At 41.6% G+C, this 24,597-nt stretch overlaps 1 protein-coding gene across 2 annotated transcripts; it reads left to right on the top strand.

The window, feature by feature from the left end:
- The first annotated feature begins 8,187 nt into the window (after nt 1–8,187).
- On the top strand, nt 8,188–21,011 carry LOC115844482 (SPO11 initiator of meiotic double strand breaks). 2 transcript variants are annotated; one of them, XM_030841601.2, is made up of 13 exons: nt 8,188–8,318; nt 10,154–10,267; nt 11,573–11,661; nt 12,078–12,144; nt 12,374–12,482; nt 12,826–12,909; nt 13,627–13,663; nt 13,955–14,064; nt 16,365–16,464; nt 16,880–16,917; nt 17,833–17,909; nt 20,084–20,195; nt 20,892–21,011. In XM_030841601.2, exons 1-13 carry the CDS (start codon nt 8,188–8,190, stop codon nt 21,009–21,011), a joined length of 1,188 nt encoding a protein of 395 aa, XP_030697461.1. The 2 variants fall into 2 exon arrangements, with proteins under 2 accessions (XP_030697461.1, XP_030697462.1); XM_030841602.2 differs by lacking the exon at nt 10,154–10,267.
- Nucleotides 21,012–24,597: the final 3,586 nt, after the last annotated feature.

Raw genomic sequence — 24,597 nt, forward strand, 5'->3', positions numbered from 1 at the left:
ACATCTACCAATATATAATGCTTATACCGATATGATCTGACCGGCACACTCACAGATGCTGCTAGCAAGAATACAGCTGCAGTTGATGGCCAGACATGAGAGTAAGAACGTTACATACATAATCTCATTTCATCTGTATCTCCATTTTACAGATGAGAAAATGGAGGCTCAGAGAAGTGTAAATTACTTGCTCAAGGCCACACACGGCTGGGGAGTGGCAAAGTTCTGACCCACGCCCTAGATGGTGGATAGGGTGGGGAGGGGAGGAGAGGCAGCGGGTGGAAGGAAAACAGCAGAGAAGACAAAATGACAGCATCAACACACCACAAAGAGCACTCTCTTCTGCCAAATGCTAAACAGAGCTACCACACGACCCAGCCATTTCACTCCCAGGTACACACCCAAAAGAAAGGAAAACACACACCCACACAGTGTTCATCCACAGGAATGTTCACAGCAGCATTAGTCATAGAAGTGGAAATGATGTAAGTCCCTCAACTAATAAATGAATAAATAAAATGTGGTATGTCCACACAGTGGAATACTATTTGGCCATAAAAAGGGATGCAGCACAGATACATGCCACAATGTGGGTGAACCTTGAAAACATTCTTCTGACTGAAAGCGGTCAGTCAAAAAAGGGCACACAGTGTATGATTCCATTTACATGAATTCTCCAGAACAGGAAGATCTATAAAGACAGCAAGTAGATCAGTGGTTGTAGGGGCTGGGGGAGGGGAGAATGAGAAATGACTGCTATCAGGGGCAGGGTTTCTTTAGAGAGGGACAAAAATATTCCAAAATCAGATTGTGATGATGGTTGCACACTCTGGGAATATACTATAAAAACCATTGAATTGTATCCTTTAAGAGGGTGAATTTGGGGGCTTCCCTGGTGGCACAGTGGTTAAGAATCCACCTGCTAGTGCAGGGGACACGGGTTCTATCCCTGCTCTGGGAAGATCCCACATGCTGCAGAGCAACTAAGCCCCATGCGCCACAACTACTGAGCCTGCGCTCTAGAGCCCGCGAGCCACAACTACTGAGCCCACGTGCCACAACTACTGAAGCCCGCGCGCCTAGAGCCCGTGCTCTGCAACAAGAGAAGCCACCGTAATGAGAAGCCAGTGCACTGCAACGAAGAGTAGCCCCTGCTCACCGCAACTAGAGAAAGCCCGCGCGCAGCAACGAACACCCAACGCAGCCAAAAATAAAATAATAAATAAAATAAATAAATTTATAAAAAAAGAAAAAAGAAGAAAGTGAATTGTATGATATGTGAATTATATTTCAATAAAGCTGTTTTCAAAATATGTTCTAAGGGGCTCTGGTTTTCTGAGCGTTCACGGGGAAAGGTTATGAAAAAATAAGCTCAGCAAATGCAGGTTGAACAAGCTTAGTAAGGTTTTTAATGCAGGACTTCTCAGAGCCTTCAATTCATAGATATGCACAGGGACACTCCTAAGAGGAACATGTCCTAATAATAGATAATGTTTATTGCGTTTTCACAATGGGCCAGACACACTAACTCATTTACACATATTAACTAATTGAATTCTTATGCTAACCCTATGAGGTAGTTACCATTATTACCCTCGTTTCACGCATGAAGAAACTGAGACCCAGAGAGGTTAAGAATCTTGCCCAAGATTACACAGGCAGCAAGTGACAATGTCCACAACTGAACCCAACGAGCTTTGCTCTGAGATTCATGCTGGACTGTATCTCTCGATGTAGTATACAGCATTTCCAAGACATGTTTGACCACGGCTTACTTTAATAAAAAGAATTCCGAAATATCTGCCTTCTCTCCAGCTTCAAGGCCAGCACCCTGGTCCAGGAGCACATCCTCCTGAGCAAGTGCAGTTCCTTTCCCAGCCCCCCAGGGGCCTCCTGCTACCTGTGCACCAGGGTTTCTCAACAGCGGCACTGTTAACCTTTGGGACTGGCTCACTCTGTGCCGGGTTGGGGGTTGCCCTGCGCCTTGTAGGGGGCTTCACAGCATCCTTGGCCTCTCCCTGCTAGATGTCAATAGCACCTTCTCCCCACGTTTGACAGCCAAAAACATCTCCCAACATTGCCAGATGCTGACAGGGACAAATTGCCCAGGTCGGAATTGCTGCCTTAGAAGAAAGTCCCAATTCCTCACTGTGGCTGAGAAGCTCCTGATGGTCTGGCCTTGCCCACCTCCTCGCCTACCACCTTCCGGTACCCACACCCCACAGCAACGGGCGCCTGCTCTCTGATCTTCTGACTCTCCAAGCGCGGCCCCTCCTCAGGCTCTTCGCATGTGTTCTTCCCTCCGTCCTTCTTTCTCATTATTCAGGTTTTCTCTGTCCACCTTCTTTGCTGTTTTCTACCCAGTCACTCACTCCCTTAATACTCGGATTTGTTTTCCCTGTAACACACCATTATTTAATTTATGATATGTATTTAGTTTCTTCCTTATAATCTGTTCTCCCCACCAAAATACCAGCAACGTGTGTGCGGACGCCTGGTGATCTTGTTTGTTGACTCTCCGGTGCCAAGAAGAGCCTGGGTACCCGGCAGCCGCTTGTCTCTGAGTGCCGGATGAATCATGACCCTGTCGACAGGTAAATCGGGAAGCCCTCCTGGCGTGCGCCTGGGCACGGTCAAGACTGGCGACTGGAGGGGAAAACACCCGAGGAGTTTTATCAGTTTTATCACCGTGGCTGTGGGCATGGAACACGCTTCTGGTATTTTGTAAAAGGTCTCTTTCTTTCAAAATCGGTTGCCAAGAGGTCTTTAAAACGGAAAACACACAAAAAGGAAAAAACAGCAGAAAAGGAAGACGAGGATTACTTTAAAATTTTTAAAGTCTTCTTAAATGAAAGCAAGTCTCTGCTTAGTGTCGGCTGATTTTCCACATAAAGCAGGGACTAGACACTGGAACGGGAATGGAAAGCAGTGGTGGGGTGTCTCTAGGTCACACCTTCAGCAGTTCCGACAACAGGGGCTGGGTGGAGGAAAGCGATGAGCAGTCCACTTGGGGTGTGAGGAGGAAGGAAATACAAGGCAGACAGGATGAGTCAGCCTGGGCTGGGGCCACCCTGAGCGCCAGCAGGCAGAGAGAGAGCCGGCTTGAGGAACCTTCCTGGCACATCCACAGGATACCTCTATGCACTGGAAGGAACTGCAGCTTCTAAAGCTCTCCCCAGATTTCCTCCTCCGGGGTGGTCTTCCGTGAAGGGATTTTGAACTTTGCAAGGATTTTGCTGCGCACAACTAAGCCTCCTGAGCTTGGCTTCTCCTTCTGTTAATGAGAGGCTCAGGCTTGCTTGGAATGTCTCGACCTGGAAACCCCTGCCATAGTGGCCCTGGGAGGTTGGACTGGAGGCCCTAAATATCTCCACCCACCTATTAAATATTTTTATTAAAAAAAAATCAGGGGCTTCCCTAGTGGCACAGTGGTTGAGAGTCCGCCAGCCGATGCAGGGGACACGGGTTCGTGCCCCGGTCCGGGAAGATCCCACATGCCGCAGAGCGGCTGGGCCCGTGAGCCGTGGCCACTGAGCCTGTGCATCCAGAGCCTGGGCTCCCCAACGGGAGAGGCTATAACAGTGAGAGGCCCGCGTACCGCAAAAAAGAAAAAAAAAGAAATCAAACCAGAAACAGTCAAGTCCCCAAGTCTAACCACCAATTTACAGGAACTACCAGGGATAGAAAAACATGCTAAATGACACCACAGGGATGCAACCCACAAACTCTCAATTGCACAAAGCTCTCTGGGACAAACGACTAGCTGTCTCCAACAGATAAACTGCAAGGAAGGAAAAGAGGGAATCCTGTGGAATTAAGGAGCCTTAAGAGACACATCAACCAACAGCCATGTATGCACGCACCTTGCTTGCATTTTGACAAGAACAAACTGTGAAAAAAATTCATGAAACGATTGGGGAAATTTCAACAGTGATGGGATATTCAGTGATATTAAAGGATGATTGTGAATGCAAGTTTTGGTATGATAATGGGATCATGGTTATTTTTTAAAGAATTCTTATTTTTTAGAGATATTTGTTCAAATACTTGTAGAAGAAATAATATGATGCCTGGGATTTGTTTCTAAATAATCTGGAATGAGGTGGGGGAAGGGGAGGATGTAGATGGAAAAAAGTCTGGCTGTTTGGCCAATCCTGGCCGCTGCTGTCGGGTCTGTGGTAGTGGATTACACACCCCCTCCCTAAAAACAAACAAACATGACTTCATCAATCAGGTGACCTACAAGCTTACAAATACTTTGGTCCTCTTACTAAAATCCAGTTTAACTTTCTTTATTGCTCTGCTTTACATCATACATCCAGGTATATAATTCCTGGCTATGAAAAATGGGTGAATTCATTCATCAGTGCTAAATTACCTTGACTTGGAGGCAATATCATATAGTGGCTGAGAGCAGAGAAGCTATTCCTGTCCGTGCTTTGTCATTTGCATCTCTAGGAAACCCAGTAAATACACTTCTCGGAGCCTCAACTTTCTCTCCTGTAAAATGGGAGGGAGTAAGTGAAATGTTGCATGAGGAGCACTTGGCCCAGTGTATGACCGTCAGAAAACTGCAGTGACTATTATGACCAGTGGCAGCAATACCAGAAGAACGCAGAGTAGGGTCTATTCATATAATAAAAAAATTACGCTTCTTCAGGCATCTGTAGAAAGATGACTGGGATGAAATACTACAAAGAGATTACAGAGAGATAATCCCACAGGGAGTCATTCATTCATTCAACAAACACAACTGAGTGAGTACCTTCCGTGTGCCAGGCACAGGAGAACTGGGGCCACTGCCTGAGCTCAGCCCCTGCTCTCCTGGGAAGAGAAAGGAGGGCATGTCGAGACAAGGGGAAAACAGGGGTCAAGACTTAGGGGCAGTGCAGGGAGAGGTCCAGACCAGATCTGAAGGACACAGGAGAATTAGCCAGGTTGGATCTAGGGAGGGAGGGCGGAGAGGTGGGAGAGAAAAAAGGACAAAGCATTCCAAGCTGTTAAGGGAAGAGCAAGTGCAAAGGCCCTCAGGGCAAGAAGGACTAATTCCAGGCTCAGAAGGATCACAGAGTCCCAAGCAGGACAAATGGAGGTGGGGTAGCGCGTGGCTGCAGCTGGGCGAGGGTTTCTTTCATTTTTACTTCATACCTTCTGAATTACGTAAATATTTTATGGAAGTATGTGTCATTCTTATAATTTTTTAAAAGTTAATAAAACATGTACAAAACACCTGATAAAGCCCCAAGAAGTAAAGAAATTATGATAGCATTTTCTCTACTCTTTTCCTCTCAAGAATTCTACAACATGTTAAAATTCATTCACATTTGCTTAAAAAAAAAAAAGCACTTAAAAAAAAATCTCACAAGCACAGCATCCTCTCCCGTCTGGTTTGCTGGAAGGGCCGCCCCATCCTTCCCCACCTCCTTTCCCTTTTTTGGTGTCTTAGACATGGAAACGATAATTGCATCTAATTTCAACAATGCTCTTTCCAACCCTCATGGAGGCTCTGGCCCTCAAACAAGTTTCTAGGTGACAGGCTGAGCTTGGAGGAAAGACCCACTAATAAGGTTTGGGGAAAAGCTTTTGATTTTCCCAACGGAATGCAGTTTTAACACAACCTGGGGAGTCCCCCCACCCCCTGTCCCTGTGTGAGCACAGCCGGCCAGTAGGAAGAAAGAACTTGGTACTGGGACTGCCCTGCCAAGTGGTATCTGCAAGTTTCCCCTGCAATCTGTTGCTAGGGGTGGAATCTCTTTTTCTGGTTTCCTCTCAGCCCGGGGCTAGGCTTCACTTTGATGTGAAGGAGGTGCACGGTGTACATGCGAGTTACCTGAGTGGAGGTGGAGACCTGAGGGCAAGGCTGCAGCTGCCTGGGAGGAGGGCTAAGGCCTCCCCCTTTGGTCTGCGCAGTGGGAACCCCAGCGAGGCCCTTTCAAGTCTGCACCTTGCGGTTTCTCCCCATAGGAAGGCCAGCTTTATTATGGGTTTGTTCCCTTCACTGTTTTGAACCCCTCCCTGGGCCCCCGCCCAGCTCAGGACCTTGCATTTCATGTCAGGTCTACTGAGGCCGCTGGCTCCTGGCTGAGTGTAGTGCTACGTGATACAGAAGGGTCTGCCCTCCTGAGAGACAGAGATCAGTGGTCAGATGGTTTCTGTCCCAGGAGAGAGGTGCCTCCCAGCAGACAAGCCTCAATGGTGTCATTGACTCAGCCTCTCCCTTCAAAGGCCTTTTATTTGTTTATTTCTCACGGAGAACCCACCTGCTGCAATGCCTTCATCTGAAAGATGAAAAAGCTGAGGCCCGAGGGGTAATTCCACCACCAAAGAAACCCCCGCAAAATTATGATGCATTCCCGGGCAGACCCTCAGTGGTGCCTCATAATCTAGCGGTAAGAGCTCCGCTGGGGAGTCAAGGTTTACCTTCCAGCTCCGTCGCCGACCACAATGCAATCTTGCCCAAACTGCTCAGCCTCTCCAAGCCTCAGTTTCTTCACCTGTGAAATGGGGAGAATAATTTTTACAGCTTAGGGTTGTTGATTTAAGTCACCCCGCCAATTTAATTATGTAAGTGTTCACCTATTTCTCCTCAATTCCCCCCTCCCCCTAGACTGTGAGTCCCCTAAAGGCAAGGACTCTGGCCACCTTGCTCACAGACGTGATCTCAATAACTACAACTGCCTAGTGCAGGGTAGGCGGTGAGGAAGTATTTGTGTTGATAATAACGAAGGCCCTCAGCGCCGGGCTCAGCACAGACACTCATCATTATGAACAGAGGGAGTTTGTTATTTATGATGGGAAAGCAGGTTTTGTTTCAACGCTATCAAATCACCAGGAACTGAGGGAACAAAACAGCTCTCTGGAGAGGGCCTGATGTCAGGTGGCTCTTCTGGGGCAAAGCCCCCAGGACCCCATCCATGAAGGACCTGCCTCCACAGGCTTCAGAGCCACCTTGCTCCAGGGCCTCTCCCCGCTGTCCTCTCTCTCAAAGAAATTGTCCCCCAGAGGCAGGACTCCTTCCCCGGGGCTTCAGAATTCCTATCTTCTGCTCTAGAAGACAGCAGGGGTAAAGGCTCAAATCACCAAACCTGCAAGGGCAGGGTTGCTAGGTTAAAATACTGGACAACTAGTTAAATTCTAATTTCGGATGAACAATGAAATAACTTTTTAGTAAAAGTATGTCCCAAAGATTGCATGGAAGCTGGTTATCCTTAAAAAAAGTATTCACTGTTTATCTGAAATTCAATTGTAACTGAGGGTCCTGTATTATAATTTGCTAAATCTGGCAAGCCAACAAAGTGATGGAGCTGGGATGTTAACCCAGGCCTGCCTGAGCTTGTGGACCTCACTTTCTCCTCTCCTGCAAAATCCCCATGATCATATTAGGAAACTCTTGGCGTGGTTATGAGAATTAAAAGAGAGAGGCTGAGTGAAATGGGCTTTTAAGCCCTCAACTACTTCATAAATGTTGGCAAGGGCAGGAATTTTGTTTGCCTTGATCCTGAGATGAACCCAGTGCCTAGAGCTGTAACTGACACACAGTTGGACAGCCACGACTATTTGTTTCAGTGAAAAATCGCTGGTACTACTTTCCATAAATAGCCAAAAAAAAAAAAAAAAGACGTAAAACCATTTCAACGGGCTTCCCTGGTGGCGCAGTGGTGGAGAGTCCGCCTGCTGATGCGGGGGACATGGGTTCGTGCTCTGGTGTGGGAAGATCCCACATGCCGCGGAGCGGCTGGGCCCGTGAGCCATGGCCGCTGTGCCTGCGCGTCCGGAGCCTGTGCTCCGCAACGGCAGAGGCCGCAGCGGTGAGAAAAAAAAAAAAACATTTCAAGGTCCCAAATCTAGGTCCCACATTCCAAGCATACCCTTCTGGCCCGTTATGCTGGTCCCCATTCCTGCCAGACGGCGCCCAGGCAACAGTCCCTCTCTTTCCCTCCCAGGTAGGATTGCGCCTGAGAGAGCCCCGAGCACGCATGCCTCACTCAATGGAGGTGCTATGCGCATGCGTTGGTCCAGCTCCGCCTGGGGAGGGGTGAGGAGTGCACATGCGCAGTCAGCCCTCTCCGGAAAGCGCGGGAAAGGAGCTCCGTCTTTTCCTGGAAGTGCTCTGTGGGTGCGGGGAAGGGCGCTATCCGGCCAAGTCAAGTTCCTGCTTTTGGACTCTTTCACTGCCGGGCGGTCCTCATGGCCTTTGCACCCAGAGGTCCTGAGGCCTCGTTCTTCCAGGTTTTGGACCAGCACAGGGCTTCCCTGCTGGCCGCCCTGAGGAAAGGCGGCGGGGAGCCCGCTGGCGGGGGGACGCGCCTGGCCACTAGGTATGAGGGCGCCTTCTGGGGCGCAGACACCGGGACTTGGCGCAAAGCTTCCTCGGAGCAGCCGGGCTTGAGGTGTTCTGTGGGGAAATGCCGGGCCCCCTTCCCGTCTCCCACTGTGGCGGCCACAGGGTGAAGCCTGTTGGGCCCGCCAACCCTGAACCCCGAGAAAGGCCCTTGTTTAGCGACCCCCTTTCTCTGCTGCTAACTTATTTTGAACTCAGAAAGCCTGGTGACAGACCCCCCTCCCCCCATGTCTTCTAGAATGTTCCCCCTCTAGAATGGTCCAGGAGCATCTCCACAGCTGGGTTCACGAGTTTCTTGAAATCCTAACAGTTTGGGGGAGTTTAGGGCACAGTTTGGCCTTGTGTTTGTTTAAAAAAAAAAAAAAGTGTAAAAATTTAACTTTAGAAGTTTTCAGGCTTTTTTTTTTTTTTGGAAGAGGGGAAAATCAGTGTTGTGAGTTCTCAATAAGTGTGTTTTATCAAAATGAACAAGGAAGTCAACACATTTTAAATGGTTTCTAGTGAGACAGTGGGGTTTTTGACTTCGAAGTGAAGAGAATGTACACTTCTTTAAATCGATTAGGGCAGTTAGAGGTTAGCTCAGAGTGCGGTGCTGATAACATCAGTTACGGGATCTCCAGCTGCCCAGCTTAGAGTTAACTACCGAAATTATGTTTACATTATTCATCACTTTTACTTGAAATGCTTTGTTGTTCTGCTTCCTTGATCTGCTTTTCCCATTTATCAGCAAACTTTTTCACTTAAACAAATTACTGCCTTTTACTTTTAAGCCCAAACCAACTATCAAAAAACCAAAAAGCCGGAAAAACCCACAAAAATTTTTTTACAATAGGATTTAGTTTAAGGGAGAATTGAGAGTAAAGGAAAGAAAGGGATGGAAGTCCCTTTTTACATTTCAGATGTAAATCTGGTTGTTTTAAAGTTGGTCATAATGTTATCGTGACTTTTTTTTTTCCAGGCTGGAAAAATGAGATACTTGAATCAGGTTTTGCATCCTGTTATTAGAAAATATGGAATGTTCTAAAATTTATTTTCTGATACATGCATTTTCCATGAAAACGCTGATGTTTCTGTGGAAATTAGAACACTACATTTTGTGCATTTTCTAGATTTAATATGAGTTCCCTTCCTAGGCAATATTCTTACGGTGTTTATAACAGAATAACATTTTTTGAAGCTGATGGCTTGTGAAATTAAAAGTCAGCTGACAGAAAACTGGGCTAAGTCTTAATAATTTTCTGTGGTGTAGTAGTTGCCAAGTCCCTTTATGGTAGTGATTAAACTTTTTTCTTTTTGTGTCACTAAAATTCAAAAGGGCTGATTTATGGCATGAGATCAATTAAGGTAACGTGCTACAGCACGAAGTTTTTCTTTTGAAATATTTTCGCTTTGCATTTTGGGGAAATTAAAGCAAGTATTACATCAATTTTAATTAAAAGATTTATCAGTAGTATTTCAAGTCAATGATTTTGTATTTAAAGTAGGTTGATACGAAGAGTAGATAAAAATATATTTATAAATTGCCTAGTCATTAATTTAAAAGGGAGATATTACTTCAATTGGTAATTGAGAAGTAAAATTACAAGCAAATGAAATTTCTCTGTAATTCACCACTATAAATACAGTTGTGGTTTTAATGCATTACTGTTCTAAAAATTTAGTGGGAGAGAATATTATTGACATGTATCACCTAGTCTTAAAAAACAACCAATGAAACTAAAAATTACTTTAATATTGACCTGGGGAAATGTTACATACTGTAAAGGTCTAATTTAGAATTAAGACTGAATCATGGTGTATTTATTGTTTCAGTTCTGAGGTTCTTGCAGCTATAGAAAATGTTATCCAAGACATAATCACAAGCTTGGCAAGAAATGAAGCACCTGCATTCACAATAGACAACAGATCAAGCTGGGAAAATATAAAGTGGGCATTTTGCATTTTTTACTTTTAAATGCAGTGTCTATGTCATTATTTGAGTTTGAGTTCGAGTTCTAGTTGGATTTAATTCTTTTTATTGCCTTTACCTTGCCAAAAAGATCTAAGGAAGTTTACAAAATACATACCAGACAGGCAGGTTTTATAAAGTAGAAGTAGGTGTGAAAGATAAGGCAAAGGGAAGACAATGCTAGGAACAAAAAGTGGAGCACCGAAAGGGGCTAGAATTCAAAATGCATGTGATAAAGTCTCACAGTCCTGCTAAAAATAGGCTCCAGACCTGGATCTAAGCTTTCTAGCACTCAAAAGGGGGAAATAACACCAGTGGAATTCTCATCTATACTGCAAAAGCCAACCACTTGCTCAGGGGAGCTACAACCAGTCCTGATACTGAGACCAAAATAAACGTATCCTGAACATAGAGCATATTTTGATGGCTCTTGCCCCTAGCACATCTCCCCCTGCTAAGTCCTGTGTCCAAGAGGGTAAGATCAGCAAACAGCTTTATCAAAGTCCTGGAACCTAGTCACATAGTTTGTTGCTTTCAGATCGTCAACCTGTAGACACTTACCACGTAATAATGAAAAACACTACAAGAATAGTCTTCACTAAGAGTTACAGAAACAGAATTAAAGTAATTTTAAGGCTCTTTAGGCACTAAGTATTCTTTTATGATCAATGTAATTAATGTAACTGTAAAGTTTTGAATCATATTTTGCAAGCTGGATCTTGAAGCAACTGTCACCTGGCCTATTTGCCTGGTGCCTTCTGCCACCTTTAGGACAGGCTTGGCAGTTCAATTTAACAGCCTAGTATAAATTGTTATTTCATTTACTGTAACTTTGGGGGTAAATTAAACAAAACATTTCAAAACTTATTATTAAATTGAGTAAAATTATTAAGTAAACCAATGAATTAAATAAACCAATCAAGAAAATGAGCAAAATGCTAATAAAATTGTGAAATATTTGGTAATAGTTCACATACCCTAAGTATCTTCCTGGGAAAGAAATACATACACACACACACACATCATAATTAAAGGTATTTAATTCATGTATTTTACACACTTGCTTTTAGTGCCTCTGTATGTTGCAAAGCTAATTACCTAATTACCACCTGGAATTATCTAAGCTTATAAACGAGATTATCATAATATAATATATCAGTGCTTACATTGAGAAGAAACGGGGATTTAAATGATGTTCGGAAGAGGACATTGAGTGTATATTGTTTGGTGTTCAAAAGTTAATTCTTTTTTATTCTATTCCCTTGCTTTAAACAAAATGACAGGTTTGAAGATTCTGTGGGTCTTCACATGGTATCTCATTGTACCACAAGAAAAATCAAAAGTGATTCACCAAAATCAGTTAAAACTTTTGGTAAATTAATCTTTCTTAGCTTTCTGTAGTAAAATAAATAATTTTGGTTACCTTCTGGGTTATAGTTTTTCCTAGCTAAATAATTTTACTTGTTCTTTAATAGGCCACCCTGTACTTGAAATAAATTTATAGAATTTTGCATTGTTAATAACCATGGAAGTATTATTTCAAAAGAAATTTTCAAGATGCATGATTCAGTGGAAAAGTATTCTCTCAATTTTGCTGTACATAGAGCAATTAATTTTATCTGATTCGTCAGGCAATTATTATTCTGTACTTAACACTTCTATTTTGGGAAGATAAATTTTGTAATATTGTGTAAAGTAACTGAGGACAGTTAAAATCCTTGATAGCAGTATGTTTTGAATTTGTAAGAAAAATGATGAGTAACTTGTTTATTGCATCTTATTTTCCAGCGCTAATTCTTAAAATATTGTCCATGATTTATAAATTAGTACAGAGCAACACTTACGCAACCAAACGGTAAGTACATTGTGCTAATAAATTACTCTTTAAAATGCAATGTGAGATTTAGTGGCATTAACTTTCATTATATGTTTTGAAAAGTTACATAAAACTAGGCTATGGGTCGTAAACTACTTCGCTAATATGTTGCCTTCATCCAGTTAAATCTTTCTTCAATTAATACTCCAATACTTGTATTCAAAGAGAATATGTTTAATTAAAATATATATTTTTAAATTTTTCATAGAGACATATATTACACCGACAGCCAACTCTTTGGTAACCAGACTGTTGTGGACAATATTATCAATGATATTTCCTGTATGTTAAAAGTGCCAAGGAGAAGTCTGCATATAGTAAGTAGCATTTAATACAAAACATTTTAAGACAAAACATACAAAAGTTGTAATAGAAGAATAAATGTAATCTGTGCCTTCTTTCCATATTTTTGATACTACGTTTTTCTCACTATGAATTTAAATAATCTATTCTCATTGTATTCCCTTGGATAAATGAACCAAGACAGATGAATTATCAAATATTTTTCATTTCTAAATGCTCTTACACATTTTCTCCTTTATTTCTTAAATTCCAGTCTGGGCCAAAATACATATAATTAAGAGGTGAACATGAGAAGGGACTTAGAGGCATAAAGTAAACTCAAGAGAGAGGTTTCAGATATGTCTATTATTTTTTCAGTTATCTACATCAAAAGGTTTAATTGCTGGCGATTTAAGGTATATCGAGGAAGACGGCACCAAGGTGAATTGTGCATGTGCAACAGTAAGCATCATTAATGTTTTCACGTGTTTTAACTCCATTTCAGATCGTTTGTTTTTGAAATGCATTTTATTTACTGCCTTGTTACGTAGTTTGGAGCTTAAGATTTTAGAATAAAATCGATGAATATGTATATGCTGTACTGGGTTGTACATTACATAGTTTCAAAACATGCCACTTGCCAAATGTCATATTGAAAGAAACAAACGTACACATTCCTTTTTAAAATGCACTGTTGTTTTCAGGTAGAGTGTGACCTGACCATTTTAGCATGGTTATTTATGTAATCTTCGTGAAATTCTTTGGTTCTGAAATTAATGTGTGTTACTAAACTATTTGTTAGGCTTGGTACGTAGAAAGCCCCCAGTACTGAACTAGCACAGAAGTTTGGAAAGGGCCAGCTCACCATTTTGGAAAGAGGAGAATGACACCTAGGAGATCCTGCATAAGGAAGTCTTTCCTTCATCTGTTTCTGCTTTTTAAGCGACATATCTATAAAATTTCCAAGAAATTCTCACCTTCTGGGAAGTAGTTTAGGTCATATGTCAGTTTTCTTACTGAACAGTAAATCTGTGTCCTACTGTGTTTTTACTGAGGCATAGACCTCTGATAACAGGTGTATTTTTTTAATGAAAATATAGGATTTTTGTGATAAATTTTTAAATGTCGTTAAACTTGCTATTTATTTAAAATAAAAACTGTCTTGTTTTGTTAACTTAGGCTGTTGCTGTGCCATCTAATATTCAAGGAATTCAGAGTATCCTTTGGGAAAACTATTTAAACGTCTAGAATGTTCATTCATCCATGACTTTGATAAATCAAGCCTTCATAATGTGTAACCAACAAGCCAAACCCTGTAGTGGTCAAGATGAGCACACCATGGTCCCTTTTTAAAGATCCTTTTAGGAGCTCACCATCTAGTAGGAGAGACAGATATCTAAATACTGTGTGTGAATACATATCTGTTTACCTTCAGATATAACCGTTATTTAGTTAGTGGTTAAATTGAAATACGCATGCCTTAAATTTATCAGCCTTAACTTCACAGATTTAATTACAGATGCAAAATTTCTATTAATTGTAGAAAAAGATGCGACATTTCAGCGGCTCCTAGATGACAGTTTTTGCACCAAAATGTCTCCGTGCATCATGGTTACGGTATATTATCTACCTTTACCACAATTCCAAAACTAACACACTACATTGGTGATTGGTAAGAGGGGTTTATAACATCATCCATAAGCTTGGACAGCATTCTGTTATCAATATGATGCATCCTTTGGGATTATAGAACAAGAATTTCCAAGGTGTTTATTTAACCATCCTCAAATCTGACTGAAATCAAATAACGCCCCCCAGGAGGCATCCTGATATAGTGTAAATATCACGTGCTTACAAAAGTGGATTGGTGAGAAAGGAAGTGACGGATTAGTGCGGCAGTGTCGTCAGTTAGACGAAGAACATCATAACGGGATTTGGGGAGCCTGTCCAGAGGCTCTCAGGTGGTTGCCTGGGTGGAAGGATGCCAGGGGAATGATTAAGGAGAAAGGGCTTAAGCAAAGGGCATTTCCAAGGCAAATCCAAAAGGACGTGGTGACCACGGGATGTGGGGAAGGAGTCAAAATGACTCTGGTGTGTGGAACTTCACCACGATGTCACCGTCGATACTACAGGACAACTGGCGGGAAGGCTCAGCTCTTCGCGGCAGAAAGATGTTGCATGTAGTTTTAGAAATATGAATTTGAGATGATAGCAGGAAATCCTAGTGGCCTCTGCCCAGTTTGAAGTGAGGGGAGAACGGTTGAGATGGAAAATGCAGGCTGAGAGCTCATAAGTAATAAAGGCGCTACCTGAACCCCTGAAGTGATCTCTCAGCGGGGGTGTCCTGTGGCTCACGCTTTGGTCCAGTCCTCCTCCGCTTTCACACCTCCCTGGTGAGAGTGCATGCTTGCTGGGCTGATAGGAAGCCAAGCCACTACCGACAGAGAAAGCTGCCCGGGCCCCGGCCTCTGTTCAGCTGTTGGCATTTGAATCACGGCTGGTACTGACTGGCGCATCGGAGACGCAAGTAAAGCTCGGCTCTCTGTCACATTTCTTTTTCTACCTTGTCTTTCCTCTTGTAGGCTGCCTCCTAGTCCTTGCCTACCTACGTGTTGGTGCTATCATGGTGTCCACTGATAATTGCTGTCATTGCTATGGTGAAACACCCACAAGCAGCTGAACTGTAGTAGCTGTCTCTACAGAGGGGAGCTGAGAACCGAGGGCCAGGCTAGGAAGGAGCCTTTGGTACTCCTCTGTGGTGTCCTCTACCACATACATGTGTAGTCGTTCCCAAAGGAAAAAATTAAAATATACTAGCATTCACTAAGTGCTCATGGTGTGCCAGGAGCTCTGCCGGGCACTGGATACAGTAAGGGTTCCCATCTTAGTGCTGTTTTTCACATATCAACGTGTAAAGTCTCTCCAACCTTGTGAGGTAGGTATTATTATCATCCCCATTTTAACAGTAGGACAATGGGACCCAGGAAGGTATTTTACCACAATCTTAAGGCTGGTCAAAACTAGGACTGGGTTTTAGGCAGTTCAGCTCCACGTCACTCTAGTCCCATAACTGTGTGGCAGGCATATTTATCCCAATTTTATAAATAAAACCACGGCCTAAAGACACCAAGAAACCAACCCAACTTTACCCGCTAATGATTGGCGGAGAGGGAGTTCAAACTCAGAGCGCTCGCGTGGAAAGCCCATTCTTCTCTCTGCCTGCTTCCTTCTCTGCTCCATGTTTCATTTGGTTTTCTGCTTTCTTCTCCTAAACTGTTGTAAAGCTCTTTCAATTACTTTTCCACATAATTATTGTTTTAATGACTTCATAATACTCTTCCGCTGCTTAGGTTTATTAAATTCTGAATGTAAGCCAGGTACTCTTTTAAATGCTTTATAATTGTTAAATAATTGAATTCCTAGAGTAATTTTATAAGGTGTTAAGAAGCCCCAACTTCAGAGAGTCTTCGTGACTCTTTCAGGTTCATGCTGCTGAGAAGTGGCAGAGCCAGATGCCAGCGCAGGCTGTCTGGCCCCAGAGCTGGTGCATATCACCACCGTGCTCTGCTGCCTCTCCATGTCCCTGTTGTGAGATAGTCTGGCTATTTATCATAGTTTCTGTCCTGTTAAATAACCCTGCAGTGGACATCTTTATGTATGTCAGATTTTTCTTACCTCTGTTTCTGCTGAAATATTTCCTTAGGATTATTTTCTAGGACTGGGATAATTGTCAAAGGTATGAAGTTATGTGGGCTTTTTCACCCTGTTGTCTATAGTGTACATTTTTTCACAGTCAAAACCAGTCTTCCATCACCTGAAATTTAAGGTGAGGGGATCTAACTTTTAAGTTATTAACAAAATAGGAATATAGTTTTATCAGTTTCATTCTACTAAATGATTTCAATACTTGCTTTTAGGGAAAGGGAGTACCTGATCTGAACACAAGACTTTTAGTCAAGAAGCTGTGGGATACATTTCACATTCCTATTTTCACTCTTGTAGATGCTGATCCACATGGTAATTGATTGTTGGACTATTTGAAACAATAGTCATGATAAATCATACTTGTAGTTGTCTTTTTCTGCTCATAGAACACTTTCATAAAATATTCTGGGACTTCCCTGACCATCCAGTGGTTAAGGCTCTGCACTTGCACTTCAGTGGGCACAGGTTCAATCCCTGATTGGGGAGCTAAGATCCCACATGCCGTGCAGCGTGGCTGAAAAAAAAAAATAAAAGAATATGATTATTAGATTAAAATGAATGACTGTAATCATTTGGGGCAACTTATCGCTGTTTTTACTGTATTAAACTGAACCATAAATTTTCCATTGGTAATGTCCACAAAAATAAAAATTGCAGATGTTAGGTATAATTATCTAGCCTATAATATGCAAGAAGACTAATTTTAAAGTTAACTTTCTTTTAACAGGCATAGAAATAATGTGTATCTATAAGTATGGATCTATGGTAAGTATAGAAAAATATTTTTCCTTTTTCACTATTGAGATATTTTATATTCACTGAAGTGATTTCTGCATTTACTTATCAGCCCCTAGTAAGCTAAGGGGCCCCAAAATGTACCAGGGAAGCTACTGTCCTAAGTCTAGGGCCAGTCTATTTCAGACCTGTGATTCCAGCTTCCAACATGACCAGTGTGACTGCAGATGACAGAGTGGGATTACCTGTGGGCAAGAGGCATTAATTATCCTCCACTTTCTTGGCCTGCTGAAGTAACTGTGGGCCCTCAGCATAGCAACACTGATCACCAGTTATACCCTGAAAATTATATAGAGCCTTGAATTCTGACTTTTCCAATTCCAACCATAAGGAGAAATGAGAAGATCACCAAACTTCACCACTGGAGACTGCAACTACCACACATCAGTGGTTGTCAAAAATGTGGTCCTGGACATCAGCGTCACCTGGGAACTTGTTAGAAATGCAAATCTCAATCCCCATCCCGACCTCCTGAGTCTGGATTTCCAAGGGTGGGCACTCCAAGTGATTCTGACACATGGAAGTTGGGAACCATTGGTGTACACCTTGAGTGTCCTGATGTACATGTTTATAGCAGATGAAAAGGATGGTGGAGCAAGGTGTTAAGGTATGGAATCAACGAACCACAGTAAATGCAGGTCAGAGGGGTCATCTGTAGTTTTACTTTATAGAAAACCAATACAGAAATACTACAGAGCAGTTTTAAAACCTCCACTGAAAGTCAAGTTTAGCTAAGCCCCTGGTGATTTTCTTAACTTCTGTGGTCTCTGGGGGTGTGAAGTCTTCAGTACTGGTCCTTCCTAATAAGTTAAAAAATTGGCTGCAAAAACACGTATGCTAGTTCTCTGCATACCTTAGCTAATACACTTCTGCTCTCTATTTTAGGCTATGTCTTTTGAAGCCCATAATCTCACAGTTCCAGCTATTAGATGGCTTGGTCTCCTCCCTTCTGATATCAAAAGGTTAGGCGGTTAGCAGAAGTAGGATATTTTAAATGATGATTCATTGTAATATGTAACACTCAGCCTAAAAAGTCACTACCAGGGAAAGCACTTAACGGTTTTTACTTATCGTGTTCCCAATGACTCGGGATTATATAATTATGAATTACATTTATCCATGTTTCTGTTTCAGCTGCTAAAATACTTAAATATATTTGGTTAATTGAACCTTTAGCTAGCTAGAAGACATTTTTTGTTTTACCTTTATGGTTAAAGTGTTTAGTAATTTTGTTTATACTTAGACAGTATGAAGACATTGAATCTAGTTAAATGGTAATCATTGACAACACCATTTGCCGTATGAATTAACTTTATCATAGATTTAAAATTTTAACTTCATTTAAATATCTCATTTTAAGATTAAAGTTGGGAACTCTAAATTTTGTCATTTTTATTATCTATATGTTCATTATAGAAAAAATATCATTAAGTAACAAGATAAAAGTCACCTACAGATGAACAGCTTTACCCCTGTTGATTATTTGCCGTGCCTTGCCATAACTTCTTCCAAAAGAATGGAGTCATACTCTATTTTGTAGTCTGCTTTTCTCACATAACACAATGTGATCGCTTTTCCTTATCAATAAATACATTCCTAAGACCTCATTTGAATGTCTTCTGCTGAGTTCCAACTCTGAGTGTGTTTATTCAGTCAGCCCCTTCCAGCTGAAAGTTTGGGTGGTTTCCACGTCTCTGTTCCAGTGGATAGTGCTTTGATGGACCATCTTGTAACTAAATCTTTGCCCCGTATCCTTAATTAGTCCCATAGGCCGAATTCCCAGAATTGCTGGGTCAAAGGGTATGCACATTTTTAAGGCTTTGACTGCCCTCCGGATAGGTTAATTATTTTGTTCTCCCTGGAGAGTAAGAGCCCATCTGTCCTTCAGCATGAGATGTTATCACTTTATTCATCTCTGCTATTGTGATATTTTAAAATATTTTATCGTTTTAATTAGCCAGTGAGAATGAAATTAAACATTTATTGGATTTCTTTAAGCGGTGAGCAAACCGTGGTAACAGGTGCTTATTTTATAAATATGGAATAGGAACAGGTTTTGGGTAATCACTGCTTCTAACAAAATGAGGGCACCAGAGAAAACATTCCGTTTTCGATTTTTGAATGTTTTCGCTCTAGTGAATCAAAGTTTTGTCAATTTAGTGTGTATGTCATGGTCAGAATCCCTTGGGGGTCGTCTGTTCGTAGGAATATCATTTCTAACACAACCTTAGGACAGAGGATCTGATTACTGAGGTGGAAAACTTGAAGAAACTCTAGCTGCATCTCATAAATTCCAGCAGTGCCCTCAAAAGCCACTCTAAATAAATGTACAATCAAAGAAAAAAGTATGATAGCAACACAAACATGGCTTCAAGGGAAACCCTCGCGGCCTCCCTTTCAATCAGATTGTCATCCTATTCAGGAGCTGCCGCTGGCAAATGGTCATAATTATGGGGACATTGAAGAAGACTGTTTGAAACTGGAGCTCTCCTGAGAAATCCAGGATTTGTGACTTCAAAAAGCAGTTCACAACATAAATCCTGGACCTCTCATGTTCTATTTTTAAAACACATACCAAGATAAAATTACAATCTACTTTTTAAAAGTGTAAAACTAAATAGATGTGTGTATGTCTGTGTGCATGCATGAATGCATAAGTGAAAATTGATAGACTAACTTCTTCGGCCCAGAAAATTCTCAATGAATTACAGAGAATTAAGTATTCAGTGGAACCTAAAATCCCACAGTGGATCTTGCTGCTGGCCACACATACTGGCGCTCACTGCTTCAAAACTGTGGTGCTCTGGGGGCTGCCTTGGTGTTGATACACATGATGTTAGTGTTCTCGGCATTTGTTTTATAACCAATGTCTGTCTTCCTGTCATCGTCCTGTGAGTGTGGCATGAAAGAAAACAACAACTTAAAACAGACTTCTGCTATGATCTTGAACATTTGCTGGTCTAAGACATGCCAGATCCCCCAAATTCTGTATTTAAAAGTGGATCTGTACTAATTTTCACATCTGTTATTTCTGAGTCTCTTGAAATAGTATGATAAATAAAAATGAAATATATGTGACCTTAAAGTTACAGGAGCACTTTGTTTTTACTGATTTCTTTCATCTATTTTTTTCCAGATTAAATATACCTAAAGGTACTTTAATTCCACTGACTAAACAGGACCAAATGAAACTTGACAGTGTCCTGAAGAGACCTTATATTACTTGCCAACCATTTTGGAGAAAAGAAGTATGTTTCTTTCTAAAATTCAAATGTATGTTTTATTGCCTTTTACTTTAGCAGTGGCTATTTACATAATATTTTGGAACTATCCTTCTTGAATTTTTTTTTTTTTTGCGGTAAGTGGGCCTCTCACTGCTATGGCCTCTCCCGCTGCGGAGCACATGCTCCGGACGCGCAGGCCCAGCAGCCATGGCTCACGGGCCCAGCGGCTCCGCGGCATGTGGGATCCTCCCGGACCGGGGCGCGAACCCGTGTCCCCTGCATCGGCAGGCGGACTCCCAACCACTGCGCCACCAGGGAAGCCCCTTCTTGAATTTTTATATAACCAACAACTAACCTGTGTGTTGTTCAGCAGTAAATGGTTGTAGAAACATTGAATTGTGAATGCTAATAGATAAGATCAGCTGGGTGGAGCTGATCTAGTTTATCCTCATCATAGTTATATACCCATTGTCTATGGCTGTATCATAATTCATGGGGGAAAAAAGGAGAGAAGGAAATTATAACGATCCCAGACCATTCCTAATTATTGAAGGAATCCATACTAATATTTTTAGCTGTAGCAGCTCCAGAATATTCCGGCTGACCTAAAGGTTATTGCCGATGGCTTTGGAGGATAAAACAAATCTAGATTTACCAGTTTGAGTTGACAGAACTGTAGCAAAGGACTCTGGTATGATTATATTTTACTTTTATTGACAGATGGAAATAATGGCAGACTCTAAAATGAAGGCAGAAATTCAAGCTTTGACCTTCCTATCATCAGATTATCTTTCCAGAGTGTACTTACCCAACAAATTAAAATTTGGAGGATGGATATAAAAATATATCAGAATATATCTTGTGATTGCAAGAGGCTTTTCATTAGTTTTGTTTTCAGCAGTGGATGCTGTTGTGGAAAGAACATATGGTCTTAATAAAATAATTTCCGTCAATTGTATTTTTTGTCAAAAAAATGCTGCACTCTAATTTTCTTCAGAAGGCTTTATTTTATCCTTCTCTGTAGAGACTAATTTCTATCCTATGTTCTAAAGTAAATCATAAAAGAATGTATGTTATTTTGACTTTTAAATTTTGTTTGAAAAAAATGTTTACACATGTCATCAAAGTCTGCAGAAATATTCTATTTACTTTCTACAATACAAGTAATGTTAAGGCATGGAGTATCTTATTAGTAACAAAAATAATAATAACCTAACTTTGAGAGGTTGCAAATGAATGATAGTGTCCAGCAGTTTCTTCTTAGTTATATTTTCCTTTGTCTTCATAGTATAAGGGTCATACCTCATTCATTTACTGTGAAATTAGTAATGTTTATTATGAATAAATATTTGGATTGATGTAGTCTTCAGTGCTTTGTTTTGATTTTGAGCATACTTTTTTTTTAATAATATACTTATTTGAAAAATTTCCTCAGGGTTGTATCAGTTCTCACCCAAATTCAAGTCACCTGAATTCTTCTCTAGTCTAGGTTTAGAGAACAAAGAACTTGTTTTAAGATTAACAGAAACCTCAAGTTTTAATGAGGCCTTTCTATAACAGTAAAGATGTGATCTTTTCCTCTCATAAACTTATCTTAATTTTTCCAGAGATGGGTTTTATGATTTTATTCTGTACTTTCAATAAAGTTTTAACTGCACTGGAAAGTTTATTGTAATTGTAAGCAAGATTATGTATTTATAAGAGAAGTAAAGAAATGTTGGGTTAGTTTTTTATTGAGATAAATAATAATAATAGATATTTCTGAGAACTTGTATATGCCAATCACTGCTTACACGTTATCTTATTTAATTCTCCCGAGAAGAGCCTTGTCAGGTCAGTAGTTACACTTAAGAGTTTACAGGTGAGAACACTGAGGATGTTGCGTGTCCAAAGCCACACAGCCAGATGTAGGGGAACGGGGACAGTAACACTATCTACCTCAAGAGCAGGGCCGGGTGCAGGATATTTGGGGCCCAGTGCAAAAGGTAAGCGTAGGGTCCCTTGTTCAAGAGTTACTAAGAATTTCAAGATGACAGCAGCTGAGAATTAAACCGAGCATGGGGCCCGTCTCAGCCTGGTGCCCAGTGTGACTGCACAGGTAGCACAGCCATGAAGCCAGCCCTGATCAAGAGGTAAATAAGGTCAAATATAATAATGAAAGAAAATACTTGTATAGCACTTACTGTGTGCCAGGTATTCTTCTAGGTGCTTTATGAACATTAATTTCATTTTCACAGAAACCCTATGAGCTAGGTACCTTTCTTATCATCCCCATTTTACAGATGAAGAAACAAACATGCAGAGAGGTTAAGTAACTTTCCCAAGGTCACATAACTATCAAGCAGGGGAGGTGGGTCCTCATCCCAGAGACTCTGACTCCAGAGTTCATGCCGTAGTCGCGATACTGGTACATGGAAAGTGCTTCACGTTTGGCCGGGCAGGCACACCGCTCAGGACGGGTCTCCAATTTCTGTTGTTGGCGAGGTGTCAGATCAAGGCTCCCTGATGTCAAGCGTGTGGCGTCGCGCTTGTTATGTTACATTCTCTAGTCACAGCAGAACCAGGCATTTCATGCTGAGAACACTCTGGCAACTGTTAATTTGACTTACTTGCGAGACTATTGAAAATTCTAAAAACATTTTATAAATCTCACGTTTTTCTTTGAATTTATGCCATACTCCCTCCCTGAACAGCTAATAATCATTGAATTTTGACAAGTTTTGCAAAGGAGAAAAATACTAACTTAGAAATATATGGTTAAGCCACAAAATGTCTGGGTTAGGATACACTGTCAAAACGGGAAGGAATAACAAATTCTATAATAGCCATTAAAATTGGAAAATAAATTTGAAGAAGGCTTGCAGATACATTCAGTTTGGATAATTCATTTCAAGTTTATATTTGGAAATTTACTTAAAATAATTTTCATTTATTTGGGAAATGAAAATGGGAGGAGAGCAAAATGCACTGAGTTTGGCTTTGCTCCCTGTCTTTATCAGATGCAGCTGAAAAGTTAATGTTAGTAGCTATTTGGGACCCAGCTAGAATTCTCATTCTTAAGATTTGTTTCTAAAGAGTATTACTGTAAAATAGGCAGCTGTTTAAAATGGCAACTGACAACAGACATCCCCTCTACCATGTGTATTTATTATTTATTTGTTTATTTTTTATAGCTCACTTATTAGATTCAACACATAAAATAGTCAACTATAAAAGTTTCTAAATTCTTAATCTTATTTTCTGAATTTATCATGGACAGCTAACAATTTGAGGACTACACTGACTCCATTAGCTACACTTGGAGCAGCTCTATGCTATGTCACTTTTTTTTTTTGGCGGTACGTGGGCCTCTCACTGCTGTGGCCTCTCCCATTGCGGAGCACAGGCTCAGGAAGCGCAGGCTCAGCGGCCATGGCTCACGGAGCATGTGGGATCCTCCCGGACCAGGGCACGAACCCGTGCCCCCTGCATCGGCAGGCGGACTCTCAACCACTGCGCCACCAGGGAAGCCCTATGTCGCATTTTGAGCCATTTCTTGAAGGAGCTTTCTAAGAAGTCTCTCATAATGAGTTTTAACCTATATAGATCTCTCCCTTCCTCTGAATCTCTCTTTCGGCTACGTTGGGTCTTCATTGCTGCACGCGGGCTTTCTCTAGTTGCAACAATCGGGGGCTACTCTTTGTTTCGGTGCTCGGGCTTCTCACTGCGGTGGCTTCTCTTGTTGAGGAGCATGGGCTCCAGGCGCGCGGGCTCAGTAGTTGTGGCTCGCGGGCTTAGTTGCTCTGTGGCACGTGGGATCTTCCTGGACCAGGGCTCGAACCTGTGTCCCCTGCATTGGCAGGCGGATTCTTAACCACTGTGCCACCAGGGAAGTCCCTGAATCTCTTTAGCATCTGCTAGTGTTAGAGGGTCTCCTGCAGAGGCGGGGGGTGGCTGTGTCTCACCGTGAGGACAAGGACACTGGCAGCAGAAGTTCTGGGAAGTACTCCTCGGCGTGAGCCCTCCCAGAGTCCGCCATTAGCCCCACCAAAGAGCCCGGGTAGGCTCCAGTCTCTACCATCTGTATTTATTTTTAATATTTCCATAATTTTAATCAAGAAAGAACATTTGGATTGGAGTCTGTTTATAATTAAAGTGAATAAAAACTGGTGCAACGAAAAGATGTTCAGAGAATCTTGGTTTTTTCCTTAAGGGTTCATAATCACCCTCGTAAAATAAAAGCTCTCGTAATATCTCCAGGTTTCTGGGAAATTTAACCGTCATCATTGATGATGCTGATTGATTTCAGAAGTCATGATTTCATGAAAAAAGAAACCCATATCGCACTTTCTACAAAATAGGCAAAAAACACTCCAGGATTTCTATCTATAACTTCCCTTAATGAATGTCTCAGTTGAACTGTTTGATGTAGATACCTGTTCAGTGG

The sequence above is a fragment of the Globicephala melas genome, chromosome 15 (genome assembly GCF_963455315.2).
Source record: "Globicephala melas chromosome 15, mGloMel1.2, whole genome shotgun sequence".
NCBI lineage: Eukaryota > Metazoa > Chordata > Mammalia > Artiodactyla > Delphinidae > Globicephala > Globicephala melas.

What these genes read in the sequence shown, in the direction of transcription:
- LOC115844482 (XM_030841601.2), top strand. Translation starts at nt 8,188, where the DNA reads ATGGCCTTTGCACCCAGAGGTCCTGAGGCCTCGTTCTTCCAGGTTTTG. An exon ending in TGAATTGTGCATGTGCAACA is followed by an intron (nt 12,910 to 13,626) that starts GTAAGCATCATT and finishes TTGTTAACTTAG; the next exon opens with GCTGTTGCTGTGCCATCTAA. An exon ending in TAATATTCAAGGAATTCAGA is followed by an intron (nt 13,664 to 13,954) that starts GTATCCTTTGGG and finishes TTAACTTCACAG; the next exon opens with ATTTAATTACAGATGCAAAA.